The sequence below is a fragment of the Durio zibethinus genome, chromosome 21 (assembly GCF_047325235.1).
Source record: "Durio zibethinus cultivar Kanyao isolate XHJ-2024 chromosome 21, ASM4732523v1, whole genome shotgun sequence".
NCBI classification, from domain to species: domain Eukaryota; kingdom Viridiplantae; phylum Streptophyta; class Magnoliopsida; order Malvales; family Malvaceae; genus Durio; species Durio zibethinus.
In genome coordinates, this window is record NC_143182.1 from 4,156,149 (window position 1) to 4,177,411 (window position 21,263).

At 35.9% G+C, this 21,263-nt stretch overlaps 3 protein-coding genes and 1 pseudogene across 7 annotated transcripts; 1 reads left to right on the forward strand and 3 right to left on the reverse strand.

The window, feature by feature from the left end:
• The first annotated feature begins 42 nt into the window (after positions 1 to 42).
• On the forward strand, positions 43 to 2,636 carry LOC111304938 (NEFA-interacting nuclear protein). Its single transcript, XM_022901984.2, has 7 exons — positions 43 to 244; positions 351 to 425; positions 550 to 607; positions 689 to 744; positions 1,002 to 1,064; positions 1,706 to 1,774; positions 2,090 to 2,636. The coding sequence occupies exons 1-7, from the start codon at positions 188 to 190 to the stop codon at positions 2,336 to 2,338; spliced, it is 627 nt and encodes a 208-aa protein (XP_022757719.1). The 5' UTR covers positions 43 to 187; the 3' UTR covers positions 2,339 to 2,636.
• LOC111304937 (ABC transporter B family member 21-like) lies at positions 2,374 to 3,654 on the reverse strand. The gene is made up of 3 exons (XM_089749995.1): positions 3,511 to 3,654; positions 3,110 to 3,403; positions 2,374 to 2,928 (listed from the first exon to the last, which is right to left on the reverse strand). The coding sequence occupies exons 1-3, from the start codon at positions 3,652 to 3,654 to the stop codon at positions 2,566 to 2,568; spliced, it is 801 nt and encodes a 266-aa protein (XP_089606121.1). The 3' UTR covers positions 2,374 to 2,565.
• On the reverse strand, positions 3,651 to 10,083 carry LOC149512779 (ABC transporter B family member 4-like; annotated as a pseudogene). The gene is made up of 12 exons (XR_016331104.1): positions 9,989 to 10,083; positions 8,841 to 9,853; positions 8,123 to 8,544; positions 7,813 to 7,867; positions 7,540 to 7,715; positions 7,210 to 7,431; positions 6,878 to 7,116; positions 6,258 to 6,783; positions 5,886 to 6,159; positions 4,633 to 5,519; positions 3,878 to 4,144; positions 3,651 to 3,752 (listed from the first exon to the last, which is right to left on the reverse strand). The product of XR_016331104.1 is annotated as an ABC transporter B family member 4-like (transcript).
• A 1,241-nt stretch (positions 10,084 to 11,324) lies between these two features.
• Positions 11,325 to 17,861, reverse strand: LOC111304939 (ABC transporter B family member 11-like). Of its 4 annotated transcripts, none has more exons than XM_022901985.2 (13): positions 17,766 to 17,861; positions 16,468 to 16,845; positions 16,305 to 16,359; positions 16,028 to 16,203; positions 15,701 to 15,922; positions 15,373 to 15,611; positions 14,761 to 15,286; positions 14,376 to 14,649; positions 13,177 to 14,051; positions 12,761 to 13,027; positions 12,392 to 12,655; positions 11,988 to 12,281; positions 11,325 to 11,858 (listed from the first exon to the last, which is right to left on the reverse strand). In XM_022901985.2, exons 2-13 carry the CDS (start codon positions 16,774 to 16,776, stop codon positions 11,502 to 11,504), a joined length of 3,858 nt encoding a protein of 1,285 aa, XP_022757720.2. In that variant the 5' UTR covers positions 16,777 to 16,845; positions 17,766 to 17,861; the 3' UTR covers positions 11,325 to 11,501. The 4 variants fall into 4 exon arrangements, with proteins under 4 accessions (XP_022757720.2, XP_022757722.2, XP_022757724.2 ...); XM_022901987.2 differs by having other exon boundaries at positions 17,762 to 17,861; XM_022901989.2 differs by having other exon boundaries at positions 17,646 to 17,861.
• Positions 17,862 to 21,263: the final 3,402 nt, after the last annotated feature.

Sequence of the window (21,263 nt, forward strand, 5' to 3'; positions counted from 1 at the left end):
CATTTTCCAAAAATAAGAAAAGAATTAGGCCGTGCGCCATTCACCTAAAGAAACATTGGGAGCCAAAATCAGATTTCGATTGTAGTAAGTTCTACTTCGAAGGAAAAAGAAAAAAGAAAAAAATCAAGTAAGATTAGAAGGTGCAGTGATTTGAATTTGTCTTGAGTTGGAGCTCAAAATTAAGAAAATGGCTGACGAATCATCGAATTCAATCAAGTTGATGAACTTCGTCTCAGAGCAACAGGTAATTTTATGGTACCACTCTCTTTCATGTTAAACCCTAATTTTTGTATTCGTTGATTATGATTAAAATCTAATTGTTCGTTGTTGATTATGACGATTAACGGCAGTTAGATGAAGCAAAAAGAACAAGAGGTGAACGAATTGAAGATGGCACTGCCCAAAGGGATAGGCCTCTTTACGAGGTTTTTTTTTTTCTTTTTTTTTTCTTCTAAAAGGATCTGTGTTTTTTTATTTTCCTTTTAATTTTTTCCAATGAAGCTCAAAATATGATTTTTTTTTTTTTGTTTTTTAAACCATTTAATGCAGATTTTGAAAGAGAATAAAGACAAGAAAGATGCTGAGTTTAATGAACGGTTCAAACACAGTGAGTGCTTAACTTTTCGAATTGCTATTATTTGATAATGTAACTGAGAACAAGAGCTTTAAACATTTTCTTCATTTGCAGGGCCACCCAAACCTTTGGATGAAGACGAAACTGAGTTTCTTGATAATTTGGAAACGGTCAGGACTGCTTTAATATTTACAATGACGTCCAATTAAATAAATACATTGAAGCTGTTGAATTAGATAAAAGTTTTTGTTTTCTTCTTTTGCAATCATTGCTGATTGTTTTTCTTCTTTTGGCAGTATTGACCTCTTCTTTTTGATTTATCTACTGAATGCTGGAAATATTGATAGTTTAACCTCCTAAAAAACTGATTGCTTTTTTATTTTCGTATGCTTTCCAATTTTCTCTGATATTTTTCTTGTTAATGCAGTCAAGAAGGGAATATGAACGACAAGTGGCAGATGAGGAAGCTGAACAGCTTCGAAGTTTCCAAGTAATTTTCTACCCAGTAACGAGTTGTAGGTGTCACTATACTAAAAGTATTAAAAATTGAGTATCTACAATCTTGTTGTACTCAGTTGATCAGCCTGTCCCTTTACGTTGATAATTTGAAGTTTATTGTTTTATTTTGAGTTAACACTTATGTATCTTAATTTTAATAGTAGAACTGCCAAGTTACAAATTATTTAAACATACGAAGAATGTGATGTGATATTTGATTCTTAAGGACCAGTTGATTGTATAGTTTAAACAAGCCAACATATTAAACAGAAGAATCCTGCAATTATCTCTGCTGTTTAACCATTAGATTTTAGAATCCATGTGTGCTCTGATTGTTTGTTTTCCATCTGGAGGATCAGTAAAGACTGAATATTTTTTTGCTGTTGACTTAAGTTGAATGCATCAGATAATTAAAAAGTATCATATATAAGTTTTCAGAGAGCTGTTATTGTTGCAATGTGTGGGAATATCGCTGCGGCTATCATTTTGCTAAATAGAAATCTTCTTGAGCAGTGTATGAATAGTTATGTTACAAGTTTAGATTAGCCGTATGGATTTTGTAAAACCATTTGCTCTATTGTTTACTTAATATTTTATTTCATCTCATACAGTAGTTTTTTGTTTCCTTTTCAGGCAGCTGTGGCAGCACGGTCAAATATTGTGCATGAACTTAAAGAAACACCGCCTGTTCCTGCAAGCCAGGTTGGTTATCAATTAATAACATGCTTGTACTTGATCTCATGAACTTTATGGTTTGGACCTTAACTAGGCTTTGGAATTGACACAGCTTTTATGCCATATGGTTAGGTAACCCGTTTTGGTGTTTTCAGGTTTCATTTCCACAAAATTTAGTTAACCTTGTTTTTTACTCCCTATGAATTTTTGCATCGTTGCCTGAATTAAATAACAATATTATATTTTCTTATGATGGATTGACATGACACTAATCAAGTTTTATTCTACCTTATATTGTAGTTATTAGCCTTCTCTGCTGCTTTTAAATAGTTCTGCTGGCAGGAACATAAATCAGTTGGGAGGAAGAATCCAGCAACTCGCCCTCTAAGTATGATCATAAAAGTCAAGCCACAAGCAAAAAAGGCAAAAATTGACCAGGAGAAAGAACTGCCTAACACAATAAGAGCACCTGATGTTGATACTGTGAAAACTCCAAATCCTTTGAACACACCTAATGGTGATACCAACAAGTCTGTTGATGTTGCTAAGACAGGTCTTGTTTCATACAGTGATGAAAGTGAAGATGATTAGTGTTCTTATATCCAATATCAGTGGAGTTACCAAGCTAGGTCAACCATGGCCTTCATTTTCTGCCTTAAATCTTAAAAGTAACCCTCGAGTCATGACTACAAGTTGAAACTCATTAGTGCAGATTTCTGCCTAAAGAAAGAACTGCTACCCACTACAATTGCAAAGCTATGATACATATTCTTTTTTCTTAATCAATAATGAAATAGAATGGCTGACTCTTTAGTCCTTTATGCACTTGAACTTGGAGCACTCAAGTGAAGTGCCACTAAGGAAGCGTAGCAACCATCTTTGATGTTTATCAAGGTCTCATGCTTTCCTTTCTCTACAATAATGCCATTTCTTACTACTGCAATAACATCTGCGTTCTTGATTGTGGATAGCCGATGAGCGACTACAACTGTCGTGCGGTTCACCATGACTCTGTCTAGTGCATCCTGAACCACTCTCTCGGATTCAGCATCCAATGCACTTGTGGCCTCATCCAAGAGTAATATCTTTGGACTCTTAATTATGGCACGCGCAATGGCTACTCTTTGCTTCTGCCCACCTGACAATTGAACTCCTCTCTCCCCTACTACAGTATCGTAACCCTGTAATATAGAAGGGTGAAAAAAGAAAAAGAAAAAAGGAATACTTAGCACACCTGCAAATCAATTATATCTATTACTAATAGTTTAAAACAAAGTTACATAATTTTACTCTATAGTGGGCTAGCCGAATTGCTTCTTCTGGTACCAAAATGATACAGGAAAATACTTTAGAATGTCTAACCTGTTGTAAGCCACTAATGAAGTTGTGAGCACTGGCCAACTCTGATGCAGCTAAAATTTCGGCCTCGGTTGCATTTCCTCCCTTCCCATATGCAATGTTGGCACGTATTGTATCATTAAACAAAAAAGGTTCTTGGCTTACAAGACCCATCTGCTGCCTCAGCCACTTCAATTGGAGCTCTTGTATGTCAACTCCATCTAGATTAATTTGACCCGAATCAAGATCATAAAATCTCTGCAATAGTGAGATTATAGTTGACTTCCCACTTCCACTTTCTCCAACCAGAGCAACTGTCTGAGAGAAGAGATTCACACCATAAAGTTAGACCCTAGGATTAATTTGTGAAGTAGTTAACTGCTTGAAAGTTGAAAGAGATTACGCTCAATGCAATTGATGATTACCTTGCCAGCAGGAATAGCCAAGCACAAGTCTTGGAAAATTTGAATGTCTGGCCTTGATGGATACTTGAAGCTCACGTGACAAAGCTCAATTTCTCCTTTCACATCTTCTAATGTCATCCCTGACTCATCACCTGCGTCTATCATAGATTTCCGATCAATAATAGCAAAAATGGAAGCAGCAGCGGTTTTTGCTTTGCTGGAATCAGAACCAAAGGTGCTTGATTGAGTAATTGCAGCAGAAGCTATCGTCAAAGCAAAGAAAACCTGCAAAATGGGTATTAGCTTCAGTATCAATGAAACAAGTTGAAAGAATTTGGTAGTCTTGAAAAGGATTAAAGAAATAATTCGATAGAGCTAGAACAAATACTTGAAAAACATCTGAGAATGTAGCATGACCATGCTCCACAAGTTGAGCTCCTGCATAGAAACTAGTTGCATAAACAGAATACATCTAAAAGAATGACACCCCAAATCCTATTCCGCTTATCAAACCCTGTCTTATCCCTGTCTTCATGGGCCCTTCGCATTTCCTTTGGTAAAGTCGCATCACTTTCTCCTCAGCGCAGAAGGAAGCAATTGTTCTTATACCCCCAACTGCGTCATTAGCAACTTGGCTTGCTTCCTCATACATCATCTGCAGCCAATTATACTTGTATAAGATAAATTATATTGTCAAAAGGGTTAATGTCCCCTAAACTACAAAGAAATGTTCAATGTAGAATCTGAGCTTTAAAATACTCTAATATGATATATGAACTATGAATACGTTAACTAATATGATATTCACCCCTAATCTGACTAACTTTAAATGATGACATATGACAGACAAACAACCCTCCAAATATCATATTAGTTAATATATTCATAACTTAGATGCTATATTAGAGATTTTTAAATTTTAGGTACCACATTAAACATTTCACTAGCCATTCATAACATTAACCCTTGTTAAAAACATACTGGTTTTACTTTATGGAGAATTTATAGCACAATATAACTATGTGTGGTAATGCTAGTAGCAATTTCTTGATATTGAATAAGGCTATAATCATTTTGACCTTGGAGTTCTTAATGTTAAACAAGGTGCAGGAATAAATTGGAGGTCCTTAGCTTTGAGCGCACCTTTGCATCTGCACTAAATCCCTTCATGAACTTCATTTGAATGTAACCATTGATCCCTATCAGAGGAAAAAGTGCTAGGACGATCAAAGCCAACTGCCAACTTGCAACAAAAGCGATGACCAAACCAGCAACTGCTGATACAATGCTTTGAACCTTTTGACTTAGTGCATCACCAACTAGAGCACGCAATGTTGCTGCATCCGCTGAGAGCCTTGCTCCAAGTGAACCACTCGAGTGCTCAGGTTCATCAAACCAACCGACCTCCATGTGAACCACTTTCTCAAAACACATTGATCTTATTCGCTGGATTAGTTTACATCCAGCCACAGAAAAGAGGTATGTTTCTGCTGGATATGCCAATAATGATGCCAGGCCAAGGGCCATAAATATCAGCGCCCAGAATCTTGAATCTGTTTTAAGTTCATTAGGTGGTTTGTAAAAGGTTTTGATGGCCTCAGAAAGAAGCAGAGCATAAATTGGAAGTATTAATCCATTGACAATTGAAGCTATAGTTCCAAGTAGAAGCACGGGAATCTCTGGCTTGTTGAGAGATGCAAGCCGACGAATTGACACTTCTGAAGCCTGTGCTGATGGTATTGTAGGAAGAGCTGCGGCATCTGCCACCACGCTACCTGTGACATTCTGTCCAGTAGGTAAACCAGAAGATACAGAGAAAGAATGGTGACTGCTACTTCCTGCTCTAGATGATCCCCTACTGGTTGATTTCTTCAATGGCATTCTCGGACTTGACTGTATAAATGATTTCTCAGTAAAGTCTGATCCGTTTTTGTCATCTGGCACCTCTTCTAACTCTCTATTTACTTCCTGTAAACGTATGAGCTGAGATTAAGCTCCATCAGGATCCTTGATCAAATCTGAATGAGACCCTGATCAATTGAAAACCATGTTATCAAATATTAAAAAAGATTTTTTTTTGTGAAAAGCTAGGAATGCGAGAATGATTTCATTTGTTTCTGCTAGAACTACTAGGACAAGTTCAGAGCTTTTCAATATTATTTCAGAATATGTGTGATAAATACTTAGTTCTGGATACACTTAAAATATCAAAGTGCAACCATCTGGAAAATATTTTGGCCAAAAAAAAAAAAACATCTGACACATATGCTGCAATACTGCAGAACAAGACAAGAAGTTTAGTTGATTAACAATCTATGCAATGGCGACATGCACAGGTTATGTTGCTTCAAACATGAATAAGTTAAGATGAGTTATATGGCTATGATTTATCATACCTTTTTCAACCATCTTTCCTTGATGAACAACAGCTATCATATTTGCATTCCTCACTGTGCTCAGACGATGAGCAACAATGACAGTAGTTCGATTCACCATTATTCTGTCTAATGCCTCTTGCACTGTCCTCTCAGATTCTGCATCTAGCGCACTTGTAGCTTCATCTAAAAGTAAAATCCGAGGGTCTTTTAGAATTGCTCTTGCTATTGCCACTCTCTGCTTCTGTCCTCCAGAAAGCTAAGTTCCATGCTCACCAACCATTGTCTCTAGTCCCTTTGTATAAAGTTCAAAATGCATAAGTAGTGAATTCATATAATTGTAAAAATTGGGATAAGAACTAGGAAATAGTCAGTTAAAGAAGACAGCAAAACCTTAGGTAGTTTGTCAATGAACTTAGCAGCATTTGCAAGTTCAGCTGCAGCTCTTATCTCTTCTCTTGTTGCCCCTTCCTTTCCATATGCAATATTATCCTGAATGCTTGATGTAAACAACACAGGCTCCTGGCTGACAAGGCCAATCTTTCCTCTGATCCACTTAAGCTGAAATTCCTTGAGGTTAATGCCATCTACAAGAACTTCACCAGCTTGTGGATCATAAAATCTCTCTATGAGACTGATTACAGTTGATTTCCCGCTTCCACTTTGTCCAACCAGAGCAGCAGTTGTGCCACTTGGAATGGTAAGAGAGAATCCATTGAAAATTTGCTCCCCTGGTCTGGCTGGATAACTGAAACAAATATCCCTCAAGTCTATATCCCCCCGAATGTCCTCCAATATTTTTCCTTTATTGTCATAAGCATCTATCTCAGGCTTCCTTTTAATAGTTTCAAACATCTTAAATGCTGCCGCTTGACCAGAAGCGAATGCATTCATGCAGGGAGATGCCTGCCCCAGCGACCTGAATCATCACAAGGAAAATAAGAAAATTACTCCCTGTCTAGCAAAATAATGCAGGTTACTAGGAACAAGAAATAATTCAATATTTAACTCACATGGAACCAGGCATTATAGCAACAATCACATTAACTACTTCACCACCAGTGTAACCCCTTTCCAAAATCATCCTCCCACCAAACCATACAGCCAAAGCATAACTGCAGAAAATGACTAACATGACCATGCCAAGGCCCAATCCAGAAATAGAGCCTTGGTAAACACCTGATCTGTAAGCACTAACGAGAAACTTGTTGTAATTGCTTACGGCTTGCTTTTCACCAGTAAATGATGCAACCTGGTATCAGATAAAATAGTCGGTCATGTTTTTGTGAATTCAAGGAAGAAAAATAAACGATATGCTGAGTATATTTCCGACTATAAGACCTACAGTTCTGATTGAACCAATTATCTGCTCAACAACAGTTGCCGCTTTTGCATAAGCATTCTGTCCTTGGGATGCTGTGTTGGCTATAATGAAGGACATCGCTGCACCAGCTATCACAAGAAGAGGGAGAGAGGACAACATGACGAGGGTAAGAAGCCATCCTCTGATAAATGCTACTACAAAACCTCCAATGAATAAGGATATCAACTGTAAAAATTTTCCAACCTGCAAAAATACAGCAGACATCTCCATTATTACATAGACAAGATGAATGAAACTTAGTATGGCTCTTCACTCTGTAGTGTCTAGTTGTCACACACAGTATCATTATACCTTCTCGCCCATGGCATCTTGTATGAGAACAGTGTCACCAGAGATTCTCCCAACAACCTCTCCCGTGTTTGTTTCCACATCAAAGAAAGCAACATCTTGTCTCAATATAGTTTTCAAGTACAAGCCCCTTATTCTTGCAGCCTGTCTCTCTCCTATGACCATCCAGCAAGTTACTTCTGGAAAATGAAAAACACAGGCTTCTCAGTTTCTTAATGCATAACAAACACTGTCTTAAATAAAAAAACCTGTTCGAGATATCCAAGATGCACTTACGGAGAAATCCTGCTACAGCAGCCCCTAGTCCTAGGTAGACAAATTTCAGAGCAACCTAAAATTTTTCCAGGAACAAATAATTAATATTTTCATATCATCAATTTGACCCAATAAATGTGAAAGCAGACGGGTATTTAGGAGCAAACATTAAATCGACAAACTAAATTCCAGTAAAGGAAAATTTTAAGATGAAATTTATCCCTTTTGCCAACGGAAAGCAATTTACACTTATATTAGTAACAACAACACATTTTAGCAAAGATAAATGTTGAAATGAATCTCGAAAATTAAGTTCATGAGAAACTGTTACCTCGGAAACCACATTAACCACCTCATTGTTGTTCTGGTTTTCCCCAAAAGAATCCGTAAGCTCCCCAAACAATATTGTCATAAAGGGCATACTTAAACCATTCCCAATGGCACCAATTGTACCAGCAATCATTAACAAAATATCTGTTGGATCAGCAAACGCAAACAGCTTGAAAAATGGAACTGTGTTAGTTTTCTCATCTCCTTTGCCCGTCTCCGACTTTTGATTCTCTCCATTCATGTTACAGCCTTTCTCTGGCCCTTTGCAGCTTTTTGATGTGCTCGCCGCATTCAAGTCATTGTCACCATTCAAGCCATTCTCAATGGCCATTGTATGACTCCCAAGCCAAGATATTGCTTTGATGGTTAATCCTTAATTTCCTCAGAAGCTATAGAACTTGTATTGCGTCTGCAAGGAATAATCTGTGCGCCAAAACTAGCAAGTTATCTGTGAAGTGAAAATGACACAACCAATGGACAGTCTCTTAAAAAATGGAATTTATTAGTTAAGGTATCCTGTAGGAGGATTAAAGAAATTATAAATCAATTACTATCGGCATATCTAATCTGATAAGACTTTTCATTGACAATGAAACCATTGGATTGAATAGTATCAGGCCATCAGCTTTGACCATTGTTCAATATTAAACAGGTTGACTCCAAGGCTTAAATTGCTTAACTGACAAGGAAACGAAAACAGGTTGAGCAATCAAAATTACCTTAGCTCCTAGAAATTCACTTTGTAAAGCAAATGGCTAAAACCTCCATTATAACACAATGTAAATGTAATATTTCATGAAACAAACTCCAGATGCCAAGGAAGACTCATTGTCCATATGCACCAATTTTTGCTACTGAAAAGTAAAGCATCCAAAAATCTGACATTAGCTATCTATTAGGCAGAGGACATAAAACACAAAGAATCTATACAGAATAATAACTCCACTCGGTTTCCTTGCTGTAAGACAACTGAGGAAGCATGGGCAAATCCTTGGTGACAGAAACTTCAATTTCTTCTTTAATCTTTCAATCTCAGTATCTCACAGTTTTTTCTTTCTCATTCTTGTTGGCACCGTTCCAGAATCAGAGAACTGAAAATTCAACTGCTGACATAAATTTCTGGGCCTAACTGAAACCCAGATTCTCCAACACCCTATAACTGTAAAACTACCTTGTAAACAACGCAGTAGCCTCCAAGGCCAATGTAAAAGAGGGAAACAATTGGGTATGTGCACAAGTGACCCAGCTAAATTCTGATAACCAATTTAGGGTTCTTGTAAAATTATATCTTAAATTTTAGTACCCCCATAATTCAATAAAATTGATCTCTCTTAGGGTTTTTGCATGAACAAACCTCCTGAAGAGGGTGTTTGCAAAATTTACTTCATCAACTCTTTTGGTGTGGAGGAAGTGTGTAATTTTTAGCCTTGGAAAGTCCAACCGCTTTCTAAATGCCTCTTGTCTTGTCTCTGATGGCAGGAACAGAGTCATTTGTCATCCGTTACAAGCAAAGAAATCAAGGATATTGAACCACAACAATTGAAGAACTTTCAAACTCCAAATGGTGAAACCCGTAAACTTGCTTCAATTTTGCCAATACAGTTCTTTTTTTTCATACAACAATGACCCGTAGTTTCAATTTGCAATTATTTGATTTTCTTTAAATTCTTCATTATTCTGCGTTTTCCATCCTTGCAATAGCAACAACATGCTTTCCCAGGAAAGCTGAAACCTGAAGTTTAAGGAAAGAACGATTTGTCATTCCTTGCATCTCAAAGAAATACGTGAAGGTAGCAAATATCTTTCATCTAAATGGTTTGAACTGAAGTTAGCACTATAATTTTAAAAGGTGTGACAGAAAACGAACCAAGTTCCAGGAATCCAGGTAGGCCGACCGTGGGTGTCCATTTTTTCTATTCAAGAAACGTTTCCAAGTATGCTTGGAAAAATCAACAACGAACGACTACGTTGCCTTCAAGTCCAAGAAACCACATATAATTTCACTTCACCCCTTTGACGGGCAATGCTGAATGCCCCAACTTGGAACAAACAATTAGACTTTTTTTGTTGGGGTCAGGTCAGACCCAAAATTGGAGCTCTCGGGAGATTTCGAAGAATTGAAGATTTACCAGCTGCTTATGAAAAGGAAAATTAATAAAGATGAAAATGTTGAATGAAGAATATATAATTATATTTAAAATCCCTATATATATATATTTTCAACCGTTGGGTCAAAGTCTTAAATTATATTAAAAAATTTGATATTGATACAAAAAAAAAAAAGTTTACACCTTATTCTTTCAGTATTTTCTAACTTGAAAACATAATTAAATTCAATTTCAATTTGAATTTGCATGTTTGATTTCTCATACTTTTAATTGTTAATTTAATTCAAAACTAAAATGAATTAATTACGACTAGGTCGACATTTATTACCAAATATCCCTTTCTAGAAGATGTTAACTTATTTTAAGTTAAATAAAATATATGTTACTGAACACGTACCCATGAATTATAAAATTTATCATTACGCATACAACGGCTGTCGTTTTGTTAAGAAAAAAAATTGTAGTCAAAACCCTCTACACTTTCTGCTAAAAATTGATTTATTAATATTTTCTATAGTCAGTCGTACATAGATTTTAACGATTTTAAAAATAAAAAATTATCATATTGATAATGAAATTTTAAAATTTTATCATTTTAAAATGATGATACATATTTTTAAAAATATATTAAAAAATAAAATATTTAATAACTTTTTAATTGTGCTTATAAAATTAAAAATTACAGAAAAAAAAAAAGAAGTTTTAAAAAATTCCAATATTTTATCAAGCTGACTCTTTCCCACTATTTAATTAATTCCCTTTTTATGAGTACAAAACAAAATGGTTGAGACAGCTTTACAAGTAATTAGCAGTTGCTTACGGTAACTGAATGCAAGTTGTATCATATAATTAATGTTTATGATAACAGTTTCTTTGATAATATCTATTAAATGTATAAAGGGACAAAAAATAATGGCACATGGATTTTCATTTGTGCCATCATCCATGACGTTTGATCGCAACACCATCTGGATCTGGGTATGAATTAATAGATTACTTATTCTGCATGAAACATTCTATTAAATAATAGTGGGTAAGTTAGATCACAGTCAACTATAGGATTATGTTGTCTGCTGAATAAGGCTGAACTGTAGCTTAAAGTAATCCTTTTAAGTTACTGCTGCAAATTGAAAAAGTCTAAAGTACATATAATTGTTAATACAGATTACATTTGCAAATAATAAGAGCAGAGAAAAGAGTAAGACAAGTGACCCTTTGATGAAATTTATGATTACATCAAAAACCATAGAGGAGAAAAGGTTTATAAGAAGTTTATGCAGTGGAGGCACTCATGTGAAGTGCGACTAAGGAAGCATAGAAACCATCTCTGATATTTATCAAAGTGTCATGCTTTCCTTTCTCTACAATAACGCCATTTTTAACCACGGCTATAACATCTGCATTCTTGATTGTGGATAGCCTATGAGCAACTACAACTGTTGTGCGGTTCACCATGACTCTATCTAGTGCATCCTGGACCACTTTCTCTGATTCAGCATCCAATGCACTTGTTGCCTCATCTAATAGCAGTATCTTTGGACTTTTGACTATGGCTCGCGCAATGGCTACACGTTGCTTCTGTCCTCCCGACAACTGAACTCCTCGCTCTCCTACTACAGTATCGTAACCCTGGAGGAAAAAAAAGATTAATAGCCAGTCAAGCATGTATATCTGACAATATGTTTTCTCAGTACTAGGAATGACTAGTGATAGGTAGCATTATTGAGTCAATTTTGGAGACTGTTTATGATGTCTGACCTGTTGTAATGCACTAATGAACTTGTGAGCATTGGCCAATTCTGATGCAGCTAAAATTTCTGCCTCAGTTGCATTTCCTCCCTTCCCATATGCAATGTTGGCACGGATTGTATCATTAAACAAAACAGGCTCTTGGCTTACAAGACCCATCTGTTGCCTCCACCACTTCAATTGGAGCTTTTGGATGTCAACTCCATCAAGAGTAATACGTCCTGAATCAGGATCATAAAATCTCTGCAATAATGAGATTACTGTAGATTTCCCACACCCACTTTCTCCAACCAGGGCAACAGTCTGAAAAAAAAGGTAGACATTAGTATGACATAGTCTCTACAATTCTGCTGATAAATGAAATAGGAATATTTGAAGAGAAATTGAGTTGAAAATGGCAATAGGATTACTACCTTGCCAGCATCAATAGACAAACTCAAGTCTTGCAAAATTTGAATATCTGGCCTTGATGGATACTTAAAACTGACATGACGAAGTTCAATCTCTCCCTTCACATTTTCTAGTGTCATCCCAGACTCATCACTTGGGTCTATCTTAGACTGACGATCAATAACTGCAAATATGGAAGCAGCAGCATTCTTGGCTTTGCTGGAATCAGGAGCAAGGGAACTTGATTGAGAAATTCCAACAGCTGCCATGGTCAAAGCAAAGAAAACCTGCAACATAGATATCAGTCTCAGCATCATAGGGACATACATAGTAAATCGGAGGTCTTAAAAAGGTTTCAAGAGAAGCTTCATAGAGCTGGAAGTTAGACTCACTTGAAAAACATCTGAGAATGTAGCATGACCATGCTCAACAAGTTGAGCCCCTGCATAGAAACTGGTTGCATAAACAGAAAATAGCAAGAAGAACGAAAGTCCAAAACCAGATCCACTGATAAACCCCTGCCTTATCCCTGCTTTCATAGGACCCTCACATTTCTTTTTATAGAGCTGCATCACCTTTTCCTCTGCACAAAAAGAAGCAACTGTTCGTATACTCCCAACTGCATCGTTAGCAACTTGACTTGCCTCCTCGTACATCATCTGCAACCATTTATAATTACATCCAATGAATAATAGGCTTAAATATATATATATTTTTTACTTTCTTTTTTTCAAAATTGTGGAAGTAATATTATTGTAAAGTTCAAGTAGCACTTTTAAGATATCAAAGTCCTAAGTTTTGAGCATACCTTTGCATCTGCACTAAATCCCTTCATGGATTTTACTTGAATATATCCATTAACCCCTATCAGAGGGATTAGTGCTAGGATAACAAATGCCAGCTGCCAACTTGCAACAAAAGCAATGACCAAACCAGCAACAGCTGATGCAATGTTTGAGACCATCTGAGCTAGTGCATCTCCAACCAGGGCACGTATTAAGGCTGCATCTGCTGAGAGCCTTGCACCAATTGAACCACTCGAATTATTTGGTTCATCAAACCAACCAACTTCCATGCGGACAACTTTCTCAAAACACATTGATCTGATTCGTTGGATTAATTTAAATCCAGCGACAGAAAAGAAGTATGTTCGTGCTGGACTTGCCAATAATGATGCCAGGCCAAGGGCCATAAATATCAGTGCCCAGAATCTTGAATCCTTTTTCAATTCATCAGGTGGTTTAAAGAATGTTTTGATTACATTGGAAATTAGGACACCGAAAATTGGAAGTATCACACCATTGACAGCCGCAAATATAGTTCCAAGTAGGATCACAGGAATCTCTGGCTTGTTGAGGTAAGCAAGCCGCCAGATAGGAACCTCTGGAGCCTGTTCTGATGGTTGTTCAGCAGCGTCTTCTCCATTTACCATTGCAGGATCAGTGACATTCATTCCAGTAGGTAAACCAAAAGATACAGAAAAAGAATGTCGGCTGCTATTTCCTATAGATGATCCCCTGCTGATTGATCGCTTCAATGATTCTCTTAGGCTTGACTGTCTAAACGATTCTGGAGTAACGTCTGCTACATCTGCTACCTGTTCCGTCTCTTTATTTACTTCTTGTAATCGAATAAGTTGAGAGTAAGCTCCTTCGGGATCCATGAGTAGTTCTGAATGTGACCCTGCTCAATCCGCAAAAAATGTCATAAACAGTGAGAAAGTATTTTGTTGTGGAGCAATATATGACAACGCTGATGCAAATGCAAGAAATACTAACAATAAGTTTAGTGTTTTACAAACCTGTTCCGTAATATTTAGGATTAAATGATGATAATGATGAAAGTCTACATGCAATTCGGAAGGCAAACATCTGGAAAATTCGCCACAACGCACGCAAAATTAAGGTCTAGCCTAATAAAAATCTATCCCCTTCATAACATGCATCTCTTACATAGCTCCACTTATGGATAAGACAGTTCAACAAAAAAAAAAAGCTTTTAACCTACCTTTTTCAACCATCTTTCCTCGATGAATTACAGCAATCATATCTGCATTTCTCACGGTACTCAGACGATGAGCAACAATGACAGTAGTCCTATTGCCCATTATCCTGTCCAACGCCTCTTGCACTACTCTTTCAGATTCTGCATCTAGTGCACTTGTAGCTTCGTCTAAAAGTAAAATCCGTGGGTCCTTCAGAATTGCTCTTGCTATTGCCACTCTCTGCTTTTGTCCACCAGAAAGCTGAGTTCCATGCTCTCCAACCATGGTATCTAGCCCCTATGCATGCAGTTCAAAGTTTTCGAAAGTAAATGGACAGTTCATATATAATTATAAAAGTCGAGATATAAAATAAGAAGTAATCATGTCATGTGGACACGAAATTAAAACCTGAGGTAGTTTATCGATGAACTTAGCAGCATTAGCAAGTTCAGCTGCGGCTCTTATCTCTTCTGTGGTTGCACCTTCCTTTCCATACGCAATATTATCCCTTATGCTTGATGTAAACAACACAGGTTCCTGGCTAACAAGGCCAATCTTTCCCCTGATCCATCTAAGCTGGAACTCCTTGAGATTAATGCCATCTATAAAAACTTCACCAGCTTGGGGATCATAAAACCTCTCTATCAGACTGATCACAGTTGATTTCCCACTTCCACTTTGTCCAACCAAAGCGGCTGTTGTGCCACTTGGAATGGAAAGAGAGAATCCACTGAAAATTTGCTCACCTGGTCTGGCAGGGTAACTGAAATAAACATCCCTCAGTTCTACATCCCCACGAATGTCCTCCAATACTTTTCCCTTCGCGTCATAGGAGTCAATCTCTGGCTTCCTTTTGATGGTCTCAAACATCTTAAAGGCTGCAGCTTGACCAGCAGCAAATGCACTCATGCATGGAGATGCCTGCCCCAGGGACCTGAAACATCCATAAGTACCAGGAATTTAGCCTATGAAGCATGCACATCAATTAGAAGATGAACAAAAATTCAAATTTTAACTCACATGGATCCGGTCAACACAGCTATAATCACATTAAGTACTTGACCGCCAGAGTACCCTCTCTCCAAAATCATCTTCCCACCAAACCATACAGCCAAAGCATAACTGCAGAATATAATTAACAAAACTATGCCAAGACCCAGTCCAGCAACAGCGCCCTCATGAACGCCTGATTTATAAGAAATAACAAGAAACTTGTTGTAATTGCTTATGGCTTGCTTCTCACCAGTAAATGATGCAACCTGGAATCAGATCGAATAATCGGTCATATATTTTCACTAAAACAAAGAAAAAGAAAACAAAAGACAACTATCTTTTATATAGAACATACAGTTCTGATTGAACCAATTGTCTGTTCAACTACAATGGCGGCTTTAGCATATGCACTTTGTCCACGGGATGCCATCTTGGATATTAAAAGGGCCATGACTCCACCGGATATTACAAGGAGAGGGATCGAGGTCAACATAACAAGGGTAAGAAGCCACCCTCTGATGAACGCTATAACAAAACCTCCAAAGAACGTGGATACCAGCTGTATAAACTTCCCAACCTGCAAAATATAGGTAAACATTTCCATGATTAAATTTATATGATGATTTCCATGGGAATTTTTACTACGCGAGGATTCTAATCGTCGGAGAGTCAAGAAATATACCTTCTCGCCCATGGCGTCCTGTATGAGAACTGTGTCCCCAGACATTCTCCCAACAACCTCCCCGGTGTTTGTTTCCACATCAAAGAAAGCAACATCTTGCCTCAATATGGTTTGCAAGTACAAGCCCCTTATTCTTGCGGCCTGTCTCTCACCTGTGACCATCCAGCAAGTCACCTCTGAAAAAAAACAAACCCAAGCTTCTCAGTCTCTGAAAGCATGCCACATTAAATACTTCAGTACTTGATAAAACATCAGGCAAAGTAAGAGATTTACTTACGGAGAAACGCGGCCGCCGCCGCCCCCACTGCCAGGTAGATAAATCTCAAAGCAACCTAAGATTTTTCAAGAATCTAGTTAATGATGTCTTCATTTCAGAAATTCAATAAAGTAATAAATTGATGCAATCTTACAAGTTAAGTTCATGCTACATGTTATGGTACCTTGGAGACCACATGAACTATTCGGTCATTACTCTGGTTGTTTCCAAAAGAGTCAACGAGATCCCCGAACAGGATTGTCATTAGGGGCATACATAAACCGTTCCCAATTGCACCGATTGTGCCGATGATCATTAACAAGATATCCATTGAATCAGCAAATCCAAACAGCTTGTAAAACGAAATTGTGTTAGTTTTCTCATCTTGATTTTCTCCATTAACACCGGAGACTTTCTCTGGCTCTTCCCGGCTTTTTGATGTGCTGGCCTCAGGCAAATCAGTACAACCATCCAAGCCATTCTCAGACCCCATTGTGCCGCTCCCAAGCTATTAGCTTGATACTCAACAACTTCAGAATCTATAGGATGTATTATATTGTAGCTGCAGGAAACAATTGAATTAATTGGTCAAACTCAGAAACTGTTTAAGTGAAGCCAAGGATCTAAAACTCCTAACAGGAGGAAACCAAGTAATTTAAGGTACACCGTTTGAGTATTCAAAAGAATTCTAATTCTATGAGCAGATAAAAGAATTGTTTTACAAAAAGAAAAAAGACTAAATGCTATGTTCATTGATAAAGAAAGCTTTTGACTTAATAACCCAGCAACCTCGGTTTTTCAATTCCACAGATTTAGATTCATCACGGAAACCTCAAGACCTAACTGGCCAAGGTTTAAAATATGTAATAGAGAAGAAAGTGAAAGCAGACTAGAGAAATAAAAAATTTACAACGTCCTGGTAATCAGAAGGACACAAAAGGGCAACCAATGGCTAAATTTCTTCATCAGTCATTGTTTTAATCCCAGAAAAAACAGCCATCTTGGAATTACTGTTGTAAGAAATCAATTCACAATCAAGAAACTTTCTTGAGGACGTACAAATTTAGTACCTCGATTAAGTTTTCCCATCAGCAAAAAACAGACAAAAAGATCCCAGAGAAGATGCAGAGAAAGAGAGAGAAAAGGTGGTTTCTATCCTAGTGAAGTCCAACTAAAGGAAGAGCCGAGGCATGGTAGTCAATATTTGTAAGAAGAAGAGACAATTAAAACAGACTTAAAGACTTTTCCCCTGTTTTGACAGTCAAAATTTCTCAGCAACAACGACTCCCAGGCGCCTATCTAAAAGAAATAAAAATTTGCAAAAGCTTAATCGTCCATTGTTACACTGAGTGGAGAACATACCATTGACAAAGGCATCATTTGAGCATAACCCAAATCCCAGATACCCCATAACGCACCAAAGAAAAAGGAAAAAGATGAGAACAGAATAATGAAGAGAGTCATTGAGAAGCATTTACCTACCAAAAGTTCAACGGGGCAGTTGAAATGAAACACTCTGATCAGTGATTTGGAATTGTCCACTTATTATACCAACTTTGTTTCCGGCTGGCCCTCTTTGTGTTTGAGCTGTTCAAAAACATATTTATATGCGCTTCGATGAGTCTTTACTTGAACAGCAAGCATTTTGTCTTGCAAAATAGTCTACACCATTATTCAATCATTAAACCTTGCTTTCAAGCCTGCAAACAGTCAAAATTTTCGAGTTTTTCACGTTGCCAACCATATACCGATTGTGATTTTCCTTCTCCAAGCAATATTATATTATACACTATGAAATATTGTAAGATTTAACTTTTTATACGTATCTTCTTGGAATATATGCAACCATGTTCATTTATTATGGCTTACACTCTATACTGGAAAATTACAGCTTTGGATATTAACCCTTTAACTTCCAAGTTTCCCTTTGAAACAATCTATAACTTGAACTTTTCTCGTTTCTCTTTTCAGGTTAAACGGCAAAAACGATTTTGCAAAAATTTTTGGAAGTTTTCTATTCTATTTTCCGGCAATTTAATTAATTGCTGGTTTGGCTTGGAGCTATGACTCAACACTGAAAAATACAATCATAAAATAAGAGGCCGAAGGGAATCAAAATAAGTATAAAAGAGCCAAGGGTAAACCCAACTTGATTTTGATAAGCTAAATTATCTCTTTTGAAGTGACCAGATGAACTGAGATGTCGTTTCTTTTATCAAAATATATCAAGCTAGTATTACAGTAATAGCATACCAACAAAACAGAAAAGAAAATAGAGACTTCAACTTACAAGCAATAATTCACACAAATCCAATTTCTCAGTTTTAGGCTTTGCAAATTATGTATTTGGATACCTTTTTTTACCCTTTGAATATAGATGGAAATATAAATATAATTGTTGGAAAATTTTGAGGCACTATTCTTTTTTTTTTTTTTTTTTTGGGTATAAGAAAAATAAAACAACTTAAGTCTATAAAATCTTGCTAGATCTGTTCATGGATTTAGTCCAATTTGAGATCTAATCTATAAACACCTTTATTCGTAACATTATATTTAATAGTTGACTTAATGCATAATACCTTTATTTATAAAAAAAAAAAAAAAGGGATTCCCCTTACATCCTCTTAAAAAACCTATTGACACCAAAGAAATCATCAAAAACAGGAAAAGAATTAATATTGATTCGTTCAAAAAGATCATCGGGTACATCCAGGATAGATCATCAAAATCCGTAGTCATCCATTAATCTCATTGATTTGCTTGGCGAAAAACATTCCTAAGGGATTTGATTAAATAATAGTAATAATGAGGAATTGACGATCATGATAGGAGCACTGAACAGATGGCTAGTCTTTATGGCAGCAATATTTTGATTCTGTTTCTACCTCAACATGTCTAAAATAGTCCTTGCGTTGAGCCACTATTTTTTATTTGAGGAAATGGGTGGTTTTGACCATACTGTATCACCTGCTGCAGGTAATCCTCTTCAATAATAGAGGTGGTAAAGGAAACTAATGCAATTATTACACGTCTAAATCTTAATCAAATCATCCTATCTTTGATTTGAATCATTCTTGAATTAAATGAATAAAGATGTTTAAATTTTTTATCTAAGAAGTGTATGTTTCCCTATGTCTCATGAAAATGAATTTGAAGTGATGTGAACGGTTATGACAAGAGAGAAAGCATAAAGAAAATGCAATCCCGCCAACTTTTCTCCATTATCTTTTCTGCAATAGGGAGATAATTATTATTTTTATAAATTGTAAATTTTTTTTTTTTAAGAAAATTGGTGGTTTTTACTTTAAATATTTGAAATAATATCCCCTTGTCAAAATTTACAATTCATGGGAGTTATCTTTTACTGATACTACGATTTAATTATTAATTAATCTTAAATTTTTTTTTTGAACAACGAATGTTTGATTTATAATAGTAAAGAGTCCATTTTTATTATACTGATAGTTAAAGTTATTTAATTTCACAAATTGAATTAAAAAACCGTTACATGTTTTAATTTTTAATTATTTTTTTTTATTTTTACTATAATTTTATTTCAAAAATTTAAAAACTTTATCTACCATCAAAGAAAACTTCTCAATAATATGTATTTTTATTAAAAAATAAATTCAACTCTTTTTTTCTCAAAATAAAAAATTATTAATTTTAAATACCAAGAAATTAAACAATGTCATTTTCCATTTTTCCTGGACCAAACAAGGTGTTTTCAATATTTAATTAAAATCTAGAAGGTACACATCCCTTAATGAAAAGAAGAATAGATTAGGGATTTCATTTAAACGATTATGGGACCATGATGCCCTTTTGTCAATTTTGCTGTCTGACTTTCTTGGTTCCCCTTTTGGAGAGGCCAAATTTTTCCACGATATATATTATATATTTGTTTTATTTCTTTTAAGGAAAGTGTATGGTTTGGCTTTTATTTAAATTCTATATATCCTTTTTGCTTGGTCAGAATTCTGAAGAGAAGTCCTTAACAAATATCTGTTTTTGAAAATGAAGATTATTTATAGACTTGTAGTTCAGGTGTTGAGCCACCATTTCATTGTAAATTTTTTTTGACTTAATTTTATTAAAAATATAAACTATTTATACATGGACTCAAGTTTCAAGAACAGTATGCAAAGGATGCTTCATGATTTTGAGTTTTTTAAGATAGAAAAATATAATTGGATCACTCCTCGAAATTTATAAATTTTATTAAAAAGATTAAATTAAAGAATAACAGAAAGGTTTCTTGGATTCATCATTCATTGACCGAGTTTAAATATTATTTGTTGATTACCCACGGTTTGAAATTATTTCAAACATACATGCGGACCAGATTGGTTGCACGTGAAATCTTCTTCATTACGAAAATGTAGTCAAGTAAAATGAAATCTCTTTCAATTGGTAACACTTATATTCTTGTTTTTTTCCATTAACCATTTACAAAATTCAAACAATTTGCTTGGATAATATGTTACCCAACTACTTTGATTTGAAAGCTTTCATGGGTAGTATTTCACTCTTTTTTAGTACAAAGGAAGACTAAAGACCCTAATTCAAAAGAATTAAATAAATCTATGATACATATATTTTTGGCCATTGGCCGGCCGGCATGTTGAAATACATGCAACAAAAACAAATTTGTTCTTAATTTTTGCATGTTATAAATTAGCAGCAGATCAAAACAAGACAAAAAAGTTTATATCAAATGAATGAGAAATAATCTGATAAAATCTTGACAACAACTCAGAAAATAATGTAATAGCAAGTCTGGGACATGGGGAAGAATTAAAGGTGGGGCATCCACCAACCAACTTGAAAGGATGGATTGCATTATTCCATTCCTTAAGGGTTGATTGGATCAAAATTCCAATTTCCATCCATTTGGAGTTCTAGAACATCACCAAAAAAAAAAAAAAAAAACTCTTTGTATTTGAATAACAGAAAATATCGTTATGTAGTTGGAGGACT